The sequence below is a fragment of the Brachypodium distachyon genome, chromosome 3, assembly GCF_000005505.3.
Source record: "Brachypodium distachyon strain Bd21 chromosome 3, Brachypodium_distachyon_v3.0, whole genome shotgun sequence".
Lineage (NCBI taxonomy): Eukaryota > Viridiplantae > Streptophyta > Magnoliopsida > Poales > Poaceae > Brachypodium > Brachypodium distachyon.
Window position 1 is genome coordinate 31,748,531 of NC_016133.3, and position 14,054 is coordinate 31,762,584.

General features: G+C 45.0%; 2 protein-coding genes across 2 annotated transcripts; one reads left to right on the forward strand and one right to left on the reverse strand.

Moving 5' to 3' along the window:
- Nucleotides 1-1,546: 1,546 nt before the first annotated feature.
- Nucleotides 1,547-4,258, forward strand: LOC100835957 (epoxide hydrolase B). Its single transcript, XM_003574082.4, has 5 exons — nucleotides 1,547-1,705; nucleotides 1,796-2,013; nucleotides 3,204-3,365; nucleotides 3,453-3,688; nucleotides 3,806-4,258. Exons 1-5 carry the CDS (start codon nucleotides 1,624-1,626, stop codon nucleotides 4,056-4,058), a joined length of 951 nt encoding a protein of 316 aa, XP_003574130.1. The 5' UTR covers nucleotides 1,547-1,623; the 3' UTR covers nucleotides 4,059-4,258.
- A 1,368-nt stretch (nucleotides 4,259-5,626) lies between these two features.
- On the reverse strand, nucleotides 5,627-11,232 carry LOC100826043 (protein STABILIZED1). The gene is made up of 2 exons (XM_010236566.3): nucleotides 8,145-11,232; nucleotides 5,627-6,163 (listed from the first exon to the last, which is right to left on the reverse strand). The coding sequence occupies exon 1, from the start codon at nucleotides 11,062-11,064 to the stop codon at nucleotides 8,182-8,184; it is 2,883 nt and encodes a 960-aa protein (XP_010234868.1). The 5' UTR covers nucleotides 11,065-11,232; the 3' UTR covers nucleotides 5,627-6,163; nucleotides 8,145-8,181.
- Nucleotides 11,233-14,054: the final 2,822 nt, after the last annotated feature.

Consider the following 14,054-nt stretch of genomic DNA (forward strand, 5'->3'; position numbering starts at 1 on the left):
GTCCTGACTTCTACTAGGTTGTCAGTTTCAAATAATTCTTGAAATAAAACATAAGAAATTTTCTCTTGCAAGTTGAAAATAGTCCGTACATTCTTCTTGCTGTTGGCACATAAATTCTGATATAAACAATGGTTGTTTTAACTTGATGTAAGAAGTGCTCACAATCTCGTTGCAAACTGATATTATTGGTGGTTTTAGTACAAATTTGAATTAAAACGACGACAATCTCGTTGCAAACTGATATTATTGGTGGTTTTAATGCAAATTTGAATTAAAACGATGACAAGAATTATGAGTCGGAGGGAGAAATATATTGTGATAGGCAGATATCAAACGACGTAAAACTAGCTATAAAGAACATCAAGCTGCATCGGTGCTTTCTCAGTGAAGTTGTTCGGATCGAACCCTAATACCTGTAGAAAATGTGACGCATGTCCGCAGTTCTCGATTGGTCCTCATGTCATGGCCAAATATTTCACGTGGAGGATATAGTCCTGGAAGTATCTTCCAAACATTTCGGGGTCTTCCTCTATCCTGACAGGTCAATCTCGGGAGAATGCTGGCATCGCTAATCAACAGCCGATGGTCACAAAGAAAATTAGCAGCTCGAGGCTGAGCTGAGTACAAGTGACAAATGGTAAGGTCAAAACAAAAGCCCTCGTGATTCTGATCTCGGACTATTTTGTCGAACGAACTCTTACAGTTTGCCTTCAAAAATAATACTTCTTTGTTTTTACAAAGTATGGCCTATTGGTTTTGTTAAGACAAAACTTTGATCAATAACATTGTATTATATGTGATTTATATGATAGCAATTGTTGGCAAGAACTTTTGAAAACGATTTTTTAATTATAAATTTCAGGTATTAAAAATTACGTATTAATAGAATAATTTTGATAAAAGTTTGTTTTAACAAAACATAGTGCGCCAAGCTTTGCAAAAAAGAGGGAGTCTTTCTTACATTTGAGGCTCTAAGTTTGGAATCAAGAAGATTAGATACTCCTCCGTGCTATATTAAGTGACTTAAATTTGTCTGAATATGAACGTATCTATACGCTAAAATACGTCAAGATACATGTAATATTTTATTTAATATGGAACGGGGGGAGTATTACACTAGATTAGTGGGTCTAATTTTTAGAAACCGGGAGCTCACCATAAATATATGCATTATTGTACTCCCTCATTTCTCGTATTAAGTGACACAAATTTGTTTAAATATGGATGTATCTATATAATAAAACATGTCTAGATACATGTAATATTTCGGCACTTGATATGGGATGAATGAAGTATTTTTACTCCTCCGATCCATATTAGTTGTCGAAATATTACTCTAAACGTTTTTCAGGTAAATTCATATTTGGGCAAATTTGAGACAATTAATATGGATTGAAGAGAGTATTAGTTATGATCTAATTTTAAAATTAGAAAGATTGATTAGATTTTGTGGGTAAGTAATTAATTTATCCTATTTATACTAAAGATAATCTGACACAGTATAGACAAATTTTGGGATGCCTCTACAGTGTTCTTCTTGCTAAGCATCTCCCACTGCTGTCAGCTGCCTTGTCACAATTCACGACCACCAAACTCCCAATAAGTGGCGGGAGGGAGGGAACCATGGCGACGGCGGAGCAGCGGATTGAGCACAGCCGCATCGCCGTCAGAGGCCTTAATCTCCACGTCGCCCAATCAGGCACAGGTCAGCCCCGCCCCCACCCTCCCTTCCTCAAGCACGGCCGCAGGGCAAGCCGAGGACTCGCAGGCTGACAACGGCGGCGTCACGTTGCAGGTGAGCTCGGGACGGTGATTTTCCTTCACGGGTTCCCCGAGATATGGTACTCGTGGCGCCACCAGATGCAGGCCGTGGCCGCCGCCGGGTACCGCGCCGTCGCGCTGGACTGGCGCGGGTACGGTCTCTCCGACCAGCCGCCGGAGAAGGAGACGGCGTCGCGCGACGACCTGGTGGAGGATCTCCTAGCCCTCCTGGATGCGCTCGCAGTCCACAAGGTAAGCCTGGAGCTCTAAATTTTGGGTGTATCCGGATCACCGGGTCTGTTCTTGGTTGGGGAGGACATTTTTGGTAAGAGTAGGTCCCTTGAAATGATGAAATCAGTGCGGGTATCAGGTATCCTGTGATCTCCTCGGTTCAAACAATGAAGTACTCCTAAATTTGTTTTGGGGTACTCCTAAATTTATACTCCCTCGGTCCCATATTAAGTGCCGAAATATTACATGTATCTATATGTATTTTAGCATATAGATAAGTCCATTTTTAGACAAATTTGAGTCACTTAATATATAGGACGGAGGGAGTACAATATACACTAGCTTAATGCATGTGTTGCAAAGGAATTATGTTACGTAGTACTTAAGTACGCTTTTGTCCTTATGTTTCTAAATTTGTGATGTATAACAACTATCTTAAAATAAAATATATCAACCTAATCAATTGTAATAAAAGATCATGATACGCATATCTACCGTATTGAATTGATGCAATTACATTCATTTCCTACCAATATAAGGGTATGATCTCAATAGGGTGAACGGAAGATCACTAAGTTAGATCTTTATAAGATGTAAAGATATTACATATACGCATATGAAAATAGCTGACAAGTTCAGTTCCACCCAATTCAGACTTCCACCCCTCTGAATTAAGGACAAGCTCATTTTAGTTGTGCCCCAATGCACTTGGAATTGGGTTGCAATTCTGATTCCGATTCGGTGTGCAACCAAACCGCCGGAATTTACTCTGATTTTGATATGTAAGTTTTGTACTCAGTTCGGCGATCCGAACAGGTGTTAAGGGTTTGATTTAGATTCGTTAAACTTTGATAATTTGAAGAAAAATGGATAATTTTGGCTTCTGCGTATGGAATGTTTCTGAAGGGAATTGTATTAAGCTTGGTGCAAGTTGGTGCAATACCAATGACAGGTTCCCTACCTCAAAAAATTCACACAGACATGACGGATTCCTACGGTACATGGGGAAATAACAGGTGGATGTCTTGGCGGCTTGATTATTCGTGTGTGTTCAGTCTGAAAGAAATGTTGTTGCCAAGCCAGTTCTGTTGAATTGATATTTAAGGTGGTGTTGAGACTTAACCACGGGAAAATCAAGTTTGATAGGCTAGATTAAAAGATTGTTACAATTGTTGGCTTCTCCTGATAACCTCAATTTTTTGCTTCACTAGGCATTCCTCATTGCGAAGGATTTTGGAGCGATGCCTGCGTATGACTTTGCTCTTCGTCACCCCAGCCGCACAAGTGGTGTCATGTGTTTGGGCATCCCTTACCTTCACGGTGGATCCCCATTCACCACCTTGCCAGAAGGCTTCTACATTCTCCGTTGGCGGGTTACTATTCCCTGACCTGAAAATGTCCATGGCACAAATGAATTGAGACTCTGCCTATGATATGACACAGAAAAATTACTTTTGTAGGAACCAGGAAGAGCAGAGGCTGACTTTGGCAGGTACGATGTCAAGAGAGTCGTGCAGACAATCTACATCCTGTTTTCGAGAAGCGAGATCCCGATAGCAAACGAAGATCAAGAGATCATGGATCTTGCAGACTTATCGACTCCCCTTCCAGAGTGGTTCACCGAGAAGGATCTTGATGTCTACGCATCCCTCTACGAGAAATCCGGTTTTGGATATCCACTGCAGATGCCATACAGGTAAACATAACTTGGTTATCAAGTTGCGTGACATTGTGGCAACTTGATAGTTACTACTGTTAGGTTTGTTGATCAATGTGTTGACCAAAACTCGATGTATGCTGCAACGTTTGATAGGTCTCTCCATAAGACACAACCGGTCGAAGATCCAAAGTTCCAAGTCCCAGTGTTCGTCGTCATGGGGGAGAAAGACTATGTCTTCAAGTTCCCCGGGGTCGAGGCCGTCCTGAAAGATGGTGTCATGGAGAAGTTCGCACCTGACCTGAAGATCACATACGTGCCTGAAGGAAGCCATTTTGTTCAGGAGCAGTTCCCGGACATGGTCAATGAGCTCCTCCTTGGCTTCCTCAGGGACCATCCTGTGGCCTGACAGATGTTCTCTGCTTTGCCTGTATTCACATTCTGCAATGTTATGATCTGCACTATCAATGAAGGGTGTGTGATGGCTGGTATTGCTTTGCATTATCAATGGAGTATGTTTATGTTGTATCTGGTTTGTACCGCTAGTTTTATCAGCAATCTAAAGTCTAATATCTTTAATAAGGGGAATAAAAGCCTAATATTTCTCCACTCGGAGTGTGAGGCTGTGATCCTTGGAAACCGCGTATTGCTGGAAACCGCAATTTGCTTCATCTCATCCGAGGAAAAATAAAACTTATGGGGCATGAACTTCATAAGATGGCCTGTACAAGGGAGTGAACAGGATGAGTTGTTAATATTTCTTAACCACTCACAATAATTGTATCATGCACCATGTGAAGTAAATGAATCGTCGATAAATCTTTTGCGTGTGCGTTTTACATGGTTTTCACCTGTTGAACAACACAAAAATCAATATCGGATGTACTCCCTCCGTTCCATAATTTTTGTCTCAAATTTGTCCAAACATGGATTTATCTATTTCTAAAATCGTCTAGATACATGTAATATTTTGACAAGAATTATGAAACGAAGGTAGTAGCAAACAACAATACAAGATCTCCTTGTTTGAAACAGTGAAACCAGTCACCCTCTGTCATTCTTTACATATATAAATCAATCTTGGAATTATACTACCCAGACCACCTAATTGCGAACCAGAACAAAAAATTTGCATCTCTGCTCAGGAGAAATGATCGACTGGTCGCTTGAATGAGATTTAGTGGCAGACTATCATCCAACATCATTGAATTACCAGAACAAATAAATTCCTCATGCTTGCTGCTGCAGCAGACAGAATCAACCGGGTCCTCGACAGCTCAAACCATCATGCAAGCAACAGGAGCAGCAGAAAGGTACTTCCTGATCACGGTGGAAGAAAGAGCTTGTCTTGAGCATGCAAAATGTATTTTTCTTCTACAATGCTCACAAAGAGGTTGCCGGAGGCCAGAACCGTACCAGAGATAAATTTGAGTCACTTGATATAGGATAGGAGAGTATCGTTCGGAGTACAAAACGCGGAACAAAATATCAGCTGAAGGGATACAGTAGTACTTTCTCCGTTCAATAATTCTTGTCGAAATATTACTGTATCTAAACATTTTTTACAAATAGATACATCAAGTTTTGAGCAAATTTGAGACAAGAATTATGAAACAGAAGAAATAGCAACTAGCCAAGTACATTCAGCTAATGTTTTATGGTACTCGCTCCGTTCATAATTCTTGTCTCAAATTTGTCCAAAATGGAGGTATCTATTCCTAAAAAGGGTCTAGATATATTTAATATTTCAACAAAAAATATGGAACGGAGTGAGTAGATCAAAGAATAAAGGACCAGTTCTTTTCGACTTCCTGAACCGGCTTCTCTGACAAGCTGCCTTACCCCAGCTTCTTGGAGAACCCGCCACTAAGACATTGCTTCTTCGGACACGAATGGCAATGGCAGCACACAAGCATCACTAACAATTGCACAATGTTCAGGTTCTGCTTGGTAGAAGCTCTGGTAGACAATGGCACAGACGATCAATGAATGCTTAACTTACATTGAGCTAATGTTTTATGGTAGATCAAAGAATAAATACATAGCTTCTTCGGACATGAATGGCAATGGTAGCACACAAGCATCGCTAACAATTGCACGATGTTCAGGTTAGTAGAAGTTCTGGTAGACAATGGCACAGACGATCAATGAAGCTTGACTCACATTGAGCTAATGTTTTATGGTAGATCAAAGAATAAATACATAGCTTCTTCGGACATTAATGGCAATGGTAGAACACAAGCATCACTAGCAATTGCACAATGTTCAGGTTCTGCTTGGTAGAAGCACTGGTAAACAAATGGCACAGACGATCAATGAAAGCTTGACTTCAGAGCAGTCCCATTACAGAGAAGCTTTCTTCGGCCACCAGCCTCATGGAAACACATCACGACTAGATTGGAGAGCCCAGTATTCTACAAAAGCCTTCACTTGGAGTCCATCCACCACAAAATTACCGACTAACTGTGCTTCTTTGTCTAGCTATTCCATTGTCAGCACGCGGAAGATTTAGACCTGAGACGAAGGGAAAAGTGGAAAGAATTCCTTGGTTAGGTAAGGATGTCAGACAGGACAGGCAAGACGGATATCAACAGGGCAGTCAAAAACATATCCATGAAATGTTTAACCACAAAATCATACTATGTGGGAAGAAACTGATGCTCACGTAACTGAACTTCTCTTTTATCAACCTGCTTCTCTCAAGACTAATTAACAGTCTGGATATCTTGATTTCCGGTGGAGAAAACATATGTTCACAAATTGGAAATGTTGTTCTTGGGTAATTAGCAATCTAACCATTAGTGTGGTTGGAATGCAGTTCCATATAAACTGGTTGGGAGCAGCTCTATGGTTCTGGCAATTGTAGTAATGAGAATCATTAGGAGCAACAGAATTTTACCTTTGATTACTAATAAGCCAATCCACCAAGTCCTACACTTATGTTCAGGTACGATAACCAGCCAAAAGAAGTAAAATAAAATTGCTCTTCTTCAAGTGAGACATACCGGATGGCTAAACTTGATACCGTATTTTTTTCAAATCATTTAACCAGCCTTAGGTCAAACAGAGCATGAGAGGATGCAATTATAAATTATAACTCATAAAACTATGGGACCTCTGGACCATGCTGGTTGTTCAATACACAGCTTGAAATAAAGTTTTCTTTTCCTTTTTTTGAGAGCTTAATTTGACTAGTAGAGTACCTAAACTAAAATTTAGCAAAGTTGAGGTACAATGAAGTTTCCTAATACAACAACAACAACAACAACAACAACAACAAAGCCTTTAGTCCCAAACAAGTTGGGGTAGGCTAGAGGTGAAACCCATAAAAACTCGCAACCAACTCATGGTTCTGTCACATGGATAGCAAGCTTCCATGCAGTCCTGTTCATGGCTAGTTCTTTGGTGATATTCCAGCCCTTCAGATCTCTCTTTACGGACTCCTCCCATGTCAAGTTTGGTCTACCCCGACCTCTCTTGACATTTCCAGCACGCTTTAGCCGTCCGCTATGCACTGGAGCATCTAGAGGCCTGCGCTGGATATGCCCAAACCATCTTAAACGATGCTGAACAAGCTTCTCTGCAATCGGTGCTACCCCAACTCTGTCTCGAATATCATCATTCCGGACGTGGTCCCTCCTTGTGTGGCCACACATCCACCTCAACATGCGCATCTCCGCCACACCTAACTGTTGAACATGTCGCCTTTTAGTCGGCCAACACTCAGCGCCATACAATATTGCGGGTCGAATCGCCGTCCTATAGAACTTGCCTTTTAGCTTTTGTGGCACTCTTTTGTCACAAAGAATGCCAGAAGCTTGGCGCCACTTCATCCATCCGGCTTTGATTCGATGGTTCACATCTTCATCGATGTCTCCATCTTTTTGCAGCATCGACCCCAAATATCGAAAGGTGTCCTTCTGAGGCACTACCTGCCCATCAAGGCTAACCTCCTCCTCCTCCTCCTCGGGCGTAGTAGTACTGAAACCGCACTTCATGTACTCGGTTTTAGTTCTACTAAGTCTAAAACCTTTGGATTCCAAGGTTTGTCTCCAAAGCTCTAACTTTCTATTGACCCCCGTCCGACTATCATCGACTAGCACCACATCATCCGCAAAGAGCATACACCATGGAATATCTCCTTGTATATCCCTTGTGACCTCATCCATCACCAAATCAAAAAGACAAGGGCTCAAAGCTGACCCCTGGTGCAGTCCTATTTTAATCGGGAAGTCATCAGTGTCGCCATCACTTGTCTAATGATGCCAACAAAAGAATAATAGTAATGCTTTTTCTCAAACAAACTCCTTGCAACTCAAACCATAAAAAAATGCTCAAAAACAATTTGTCGAAAGTAGAATTTCTAGCTCAGGAATAGAATGACACAATGAAAAATAGTTCAACATGTGGCGCCAGAAGCTTCAAAACATTAGGAGAACGTATGGAGCAAACTTCTTTGATTAGAACGACTACAGAACTGCACCAGATAACTTACCAAGACAAACAAGAGGTCTCATCTCAAACAATACAGACTAGGTTTCTGCAGCATTCGGATTTTCTTCTGCGCCAAGAGCCAGAACAACTTTCCTCAGAATGGCATCAACTGGCTGATGTGAGTTCTCAACAGCCTTGCTTACTGATTGCCATCTCTCGCCATGTTTTGGTTCAGCTGCAATGCATTTTTTTAGAACTTCTTTTTGTGTATCAGCATTTCCATGCTGAAGTTCAAATTTATAGAGGAATGCCCAGAAATCCCCGATATCAGGAGCAAGAGTAACAGCTTTGTCCAACCAAGTCCTGGCTTTATCAACCTTCCTGTCATGCCAGAAAAGTTTGGCTACGGCTGCAATCACATGAGGATCATGATCACATCGCTTTAGAGCATCTGAGCTCTTTGATTTACGTTGAGGACGTGGCACCATCTCAATAGCTGCAGCCCACAGAATACCACTTGTTGGACACTCTTGTAATGCCTTGGCCAGCAGAGCATCGGCTTCCTTCTTATTCCCATGCCTCAATTCAGCTCGAATTGCTGCAAGCCATAGTTCAGGTCTACCTGGATTCTTTTTCCTTGCCATGGTGAGAAAAGCGCGTGACTTGCTCAAGCCATTTATCACCTCCTCTAGGCTAGCTAAAGAGAGCCAAAGAGGGATGGAGCTAGGGCAGTGCTTGAGTCCATTCTCATAAACCTCCTTTGCCCTCGCTCCATGGCCAATCCGGTTTTCCATTTGTCCAAGCATTAGCCACAATTTGAAGAACGAGGGGAATAACTTCAGGCCTTCCTCCAACAACCTCCTTTCCTCATTCACGTTCCCTAATTCCCTTTCAACAATTGCTGATTTCATCCAAACCCTCTCAGTACCTCCTCTTTCCCTGGCCTTAGCCAAAAGCATTCTTGCTCTCTCCGGTTCATTGTTCTCAAACTCCAACTTGAATGCAGCTAACCAGATCTCTTCTGAATTAGGGATAGCAGCATAAGCTTCCTGAAGAATGGCCCGGGCTGCAGGGACATCACCGGCCAGCCATTTCTCCTTTGCACCCATAAGCCATAACACTTCAGCTTGTGGCTTGTAGGTGACAGCCTTTCTGAGAATGGCTTCAAGAGTCTCTCTTGTCCCGTGGCTCTTCTCAAGTTGTGCCGCTTTCAGCCATATACTCTTCTTGGTAAGGAAAACACTGAGAGCATGTGAATAGATGGCCCGAGCCGTCTCAATTGAACCACGTTTCTTGCATTCCTCGGCATCAGCAACCCATGTTCGCTTCCGGTCCTCGTCGTCAACCCCAACTCCAATAGTGCTCTTCACAATAGCCTGGCAAGTCAGCACAGACCCAGCACGCTCTGCAGCTTCAGCTTCCTTTAGCCATGCCTCCCTGTCGATATCCAATCCTTCTCTCTGCAAAGATCGTATACCTCTGTCAATCACCTTGCTTACAGATTGTGTGTTCCCATTAGCCTCCTCCAGCTTTGCAGCCGTAATCCAAATGGCAGGTTCCTTGTTGAGCTTCTCTCTCGCCTTGTTAAGCACCTTCTTTGCCTGGTCATACGTCTCAAGCCTTGCTAGGGCAAGCCACAGCTCGACATGAAGTGGGCAGCACTCCACAGCCCTGTGAAGCAACATTCTTGCATCCTCCTCGTTCGCCAGCTCCACAACAGCCTTCCACAGCCTCACTGAATCAGGAATGTGCTCCAGCCCCTTCCTTAAGACCCTGCTCTTATTTAAATCACTGGTCTCTAGTTTTGCAGCCTGCAGCCATAGCTTCACAGAATTGGGAATTGCCTTCACACCCCTGGCAATTACTGCCTTTGATTCATCTGGGCTAGCCAACCGGCATGCCTCAAACCAAACATCCTCATTCTTGGGGCACTCTTCACAGCCACGTTGAATGAGCTGCCGAGCAGACTGGAGCTTACCGGCAACCTCTTCAAGCCTAGCAGCAGCAATCCAACCTGGAGGATGCTTTGGGTTCGTCTGCGTCACAGAGCGGAGTAGCAGTCTTGCCTTCTTAATGTCAGAAATCTCAGCATCGCTAGTAATTTTCATGCTTTTCAGATCTGTAAGGTATCCCTTTGGATCAACAACAGTAAGCCCAGACACTGAATCCGACAATCTGTCCAACTTAAGCGAAAGCACAGTACCGCGGCCCTCACCCACAGCAGTCAGGTCAGTAACCGGTGTCTGTGCCCATGGCGTCTCTGTGCCACCGGCGGCACGGCTCTTGGGGTCCAGCGCTGTGACATGCTCCTGCTCCTGCCGGGCCTTCTCGAGCAGAGTATCAGGCACTGGTACAAAGCTCTCAAATCGCTTCTTCTTGTTGCGCGCTGAGTAGTCGCCAATTTCAGGAATGCTTTCCCACTCCTGCACAGACACATCTGCCAGCTTCCTCTTCAGATCAGCAAACTGTTCGGTGATCTTAGGGTTGGAGGCACGGTACTTCTCGATCTCCTGCTTGAGCCGGGCCTCGCGCCTGTCCTTGCGGCGCAAGTCCATCCTCTGGTCGATGCTCTCCCAGACGGCATCAGCCTCACGGTCGTCGTCGTCGTAGTCGGCGTTGGAGAAGAGGCCGGCGTCGTTGCCCTCGAACTCATCGAACTTCTGGTTCTCGTCGTACCCCTTCTCCTCGTCGCCGCCTTCATCGCCACCCTCGTCGTCGCCGGGAGGCTTCCCGCGACCACGGCCGACGGCGGGAGTAGCAGCCGCGGCGGCGGAGCGATCCGGGAGGTCCGGGGCCGCCCGGGCCGGCCCGATATCGGAACGGGTCGTGAAGCCGGTGGCGCCACGGCCGAGACCCGCGACGTAGTTCGGGGGCGGCTTGGAGTTGAGGAAGTCGTAGCGCACGGGGCGGGGGGGCGCCGCCGCGGCCGGGGGAGGGGGTGGCAGCGGGGCCGGGGTCGGGGTCCCGGCGGGGCCCGACATACCGCCGAGAGAGGGGAGGAGGACGGGGCGGCCGGGAGGGAGGAGAGGAGCGGGGAGCCTGGGATGGGTGCGCCGGGAGGAGGAGGCGGCGGCGGTGGGAGAGGCAGAGGTGGTCTCCGCGGAGCAGATGGATTTGGGTCGTGGGGAAGATTAGCTGCCGACTGCCGTGGGCGGTGTTCTCGGGCCTCTTTTGTTTCGGTAAGTCTCCAAAGTCGGTTGTGGCGAATGGCGGTGCCTGATCGGACCGCGGGCGGATCAGGGATTTAAATTGGGCCTCTGGCTACTTTGCTCAAGTGGGCTGAAATCGATCAGCCTGATCTGTTGAAGGCTCTCCGCTCAAAAACAAAAAACTTTGTTGAAGGCTCTTTCCATGTCAGCACGCACTCGTTTTTTGCTAACCAAATAATTAGTTGTGATTTTGATAGTCCATGATTTTCCAACTTTCACAAAAAAACTGAACTAGAATAGAGTTGGCTAAAAAATTTGCACCAAACCAAACATAACCATCATATTGGGTAGCTCAGGCCTGGCCTTAGACAGTCATAAAGGTTGATTGTAGGCAACCTTTTGTGAGTTAATAAAATCAGATATTTAGCCTAAAGTAAATAAGAAGTGTGTTGCACTTGGAAAGAAATAGAATGGGTGGGTTATGTTAATGTAGAACAAATATACGTGTTTAGATGTATCGATCAATCAACAGTTATATTTCACTAGCGCGATACGTAGAACAAATATACGTGTTTAGATGTATCGATCAACCAACAGTTATATTTCTCTAGCGCGATACTATATATGGTCTAGAGACTCGCCTCGTGACGCTAATATCTTTCTCTTACAAACTTTCTCTTTAGCGACTGTCTTGTGCTGTTGTGTCTCTCTCTTTTCTCATTACTAGCGAAGCCTGGAACGTGTCATGAGATCCGCTAGAGAAACTCATCCCGTGGGAACAACACGGTATAATAAAGGGTGACGTGGAAGTAGGAGGAGCTAGGAAAATCATCTAGTGGGAGACTCCTGCTTAGATATAAAAGATATGTCTTGCTCTTCTCCACTGATAGACATGGCTTATGTCTTCCCCCTCTACACTTTTGTCCCCTACTTTTTCCCGCCACCTCGCTACTCTAAATTGCTATGTCATGTGGCTTTCTTCGATTGATAGAGGGAGATGCAATAAGAACCTGCTACATGCAAATATGAATCATTTATGTCGAGGGATGAATATCATAGCGTCATAAGGATACATTCATTGTACGTTTGTATTGATATGCGGATAAGCTCGGGTAATGATGGATTTAACATAAAGATTTACCCATATTTGGGCCCCGAGGAATGAGTAATAGCCCTACTTCCACTTTGCTTGTGTAATATGGGGATCGCGAGGTACAACATTGTTTACAATGGGCAGTACCCTACGAGTCGAGGGAACCCAATGAGTTAGGTTATGTGTTTGTCGTCGGCTATTTTTATCCTTTGATTGCCCTTCCTTCTGGAGGACCCTAGCACCATATATGCGCAATGTGGTGATTGCATGTTTGTCTCGAAGTACGCGTCAGGCTGGCAACATGATCATGTGCGGGCAGAACCTTTGCTAGTCCTTTCCAAATAACCCAATACCCATAAGTTTTCGGAAACCAGGGTGTCTCCAACTAGGTCGGCGAAAACTAGGGCGTCTCCAACTATGCACTCCCCCCCCCCCGCCCCCGCTTAGGGCATGTGTAGCGGTAGGCCAACTAAGACTAATCATACGATACATACAATATGCTTATACTGTGATATAGTTATTCATCGAAAGTCCCATTAGAATTCTTAAAAAGGTCATGGCAGAGATCGAGTCAGTAAATGCATCTATGGAAAAGTCGAATCGGCTTGGTATATAGCCTTGATAAACCATGGGAGACTCAATTAACCACTTAAACTCTATTGACACTCTCTAACTTTGACTCCATCTCGACATCTCTCTTGATCTTATCAAAGTTAGGAGAACCAGGTAGTCCGACGAGGTTAGGGAGATTCAATATGCATCACACTCTAGTTGTGCGGGAAAGGGTGAGGTGGCACAATGCTATGTGCGTTCAAGGTGGGTTAAATTGTCCAGCATCATTTCCAAGCTACATAGGATATCTATATGTTTGATATCTGTATCACTATAAACCCACTGCACCTAAGCTAAAAACCATAAACGAGCTTACTTTTTGTATATGTGTTTCGTTATAAAGGCACAAATCCACCAACAACATCTTATTCTACCGCGCAAGATGACTAAAGCAGCTTTCTAAAACTTCAATTAATAGAGAACAGAGGTAGTATACTAGTTAGCGTGCAAGTATGAGTACCGTAATAACTTCTCGTATTCGTTCTAAACCAAGGGAGTATTAACTTTGGGCCGTGCTAGGCGTCGGTCGGGCAATAAAACGCACCGAAGGCCGCCTAGACAGCCGTCCGATGCATGCACGCTCCACCGCTGGAGTTGCTTAATTCGAACAACGTTATCCTCGCAAAAACTGAACCTGAATCCATGAGTCTCCAGCAACCTCTCGTCTCCCTCGAAACACCTTGCCTGTCTCATCGCAACAACGTTGATGTGGCACCGCCGGCCTCTATTGCCGCATCGTCCGCGCCATCCCGTTCCAACAGGTCCGCCGCATCTGCCCTGGTCATGGGTTGCATCGCAGCACCTCCAATCGTCCCATCGGAGCACCAGCAACTGTAGGTCGCGCCGCTGCCAATCGCCTGTCACAGCACCGGCTCCCATTCCAGCATCGCCTTGGCCGCGCTGACTGCCCTTCACAGAAACGCCTTCCTGTTCCATCACCACTGTTCGCCCGCCATAGGTTGCGGCACCGCCCGCTGCAGGTCGCATCACCCCCCGCCGCCGCTCTGAGCACTGTTGAGGTTTCTTCCATGGCGTGGCCGCGTGGGGCCATGAAGGGAAACACTGAGAAGGAGAGGAGAGATAGTTTTCAACCGACGGAGAGGAGGAAGACAAAACA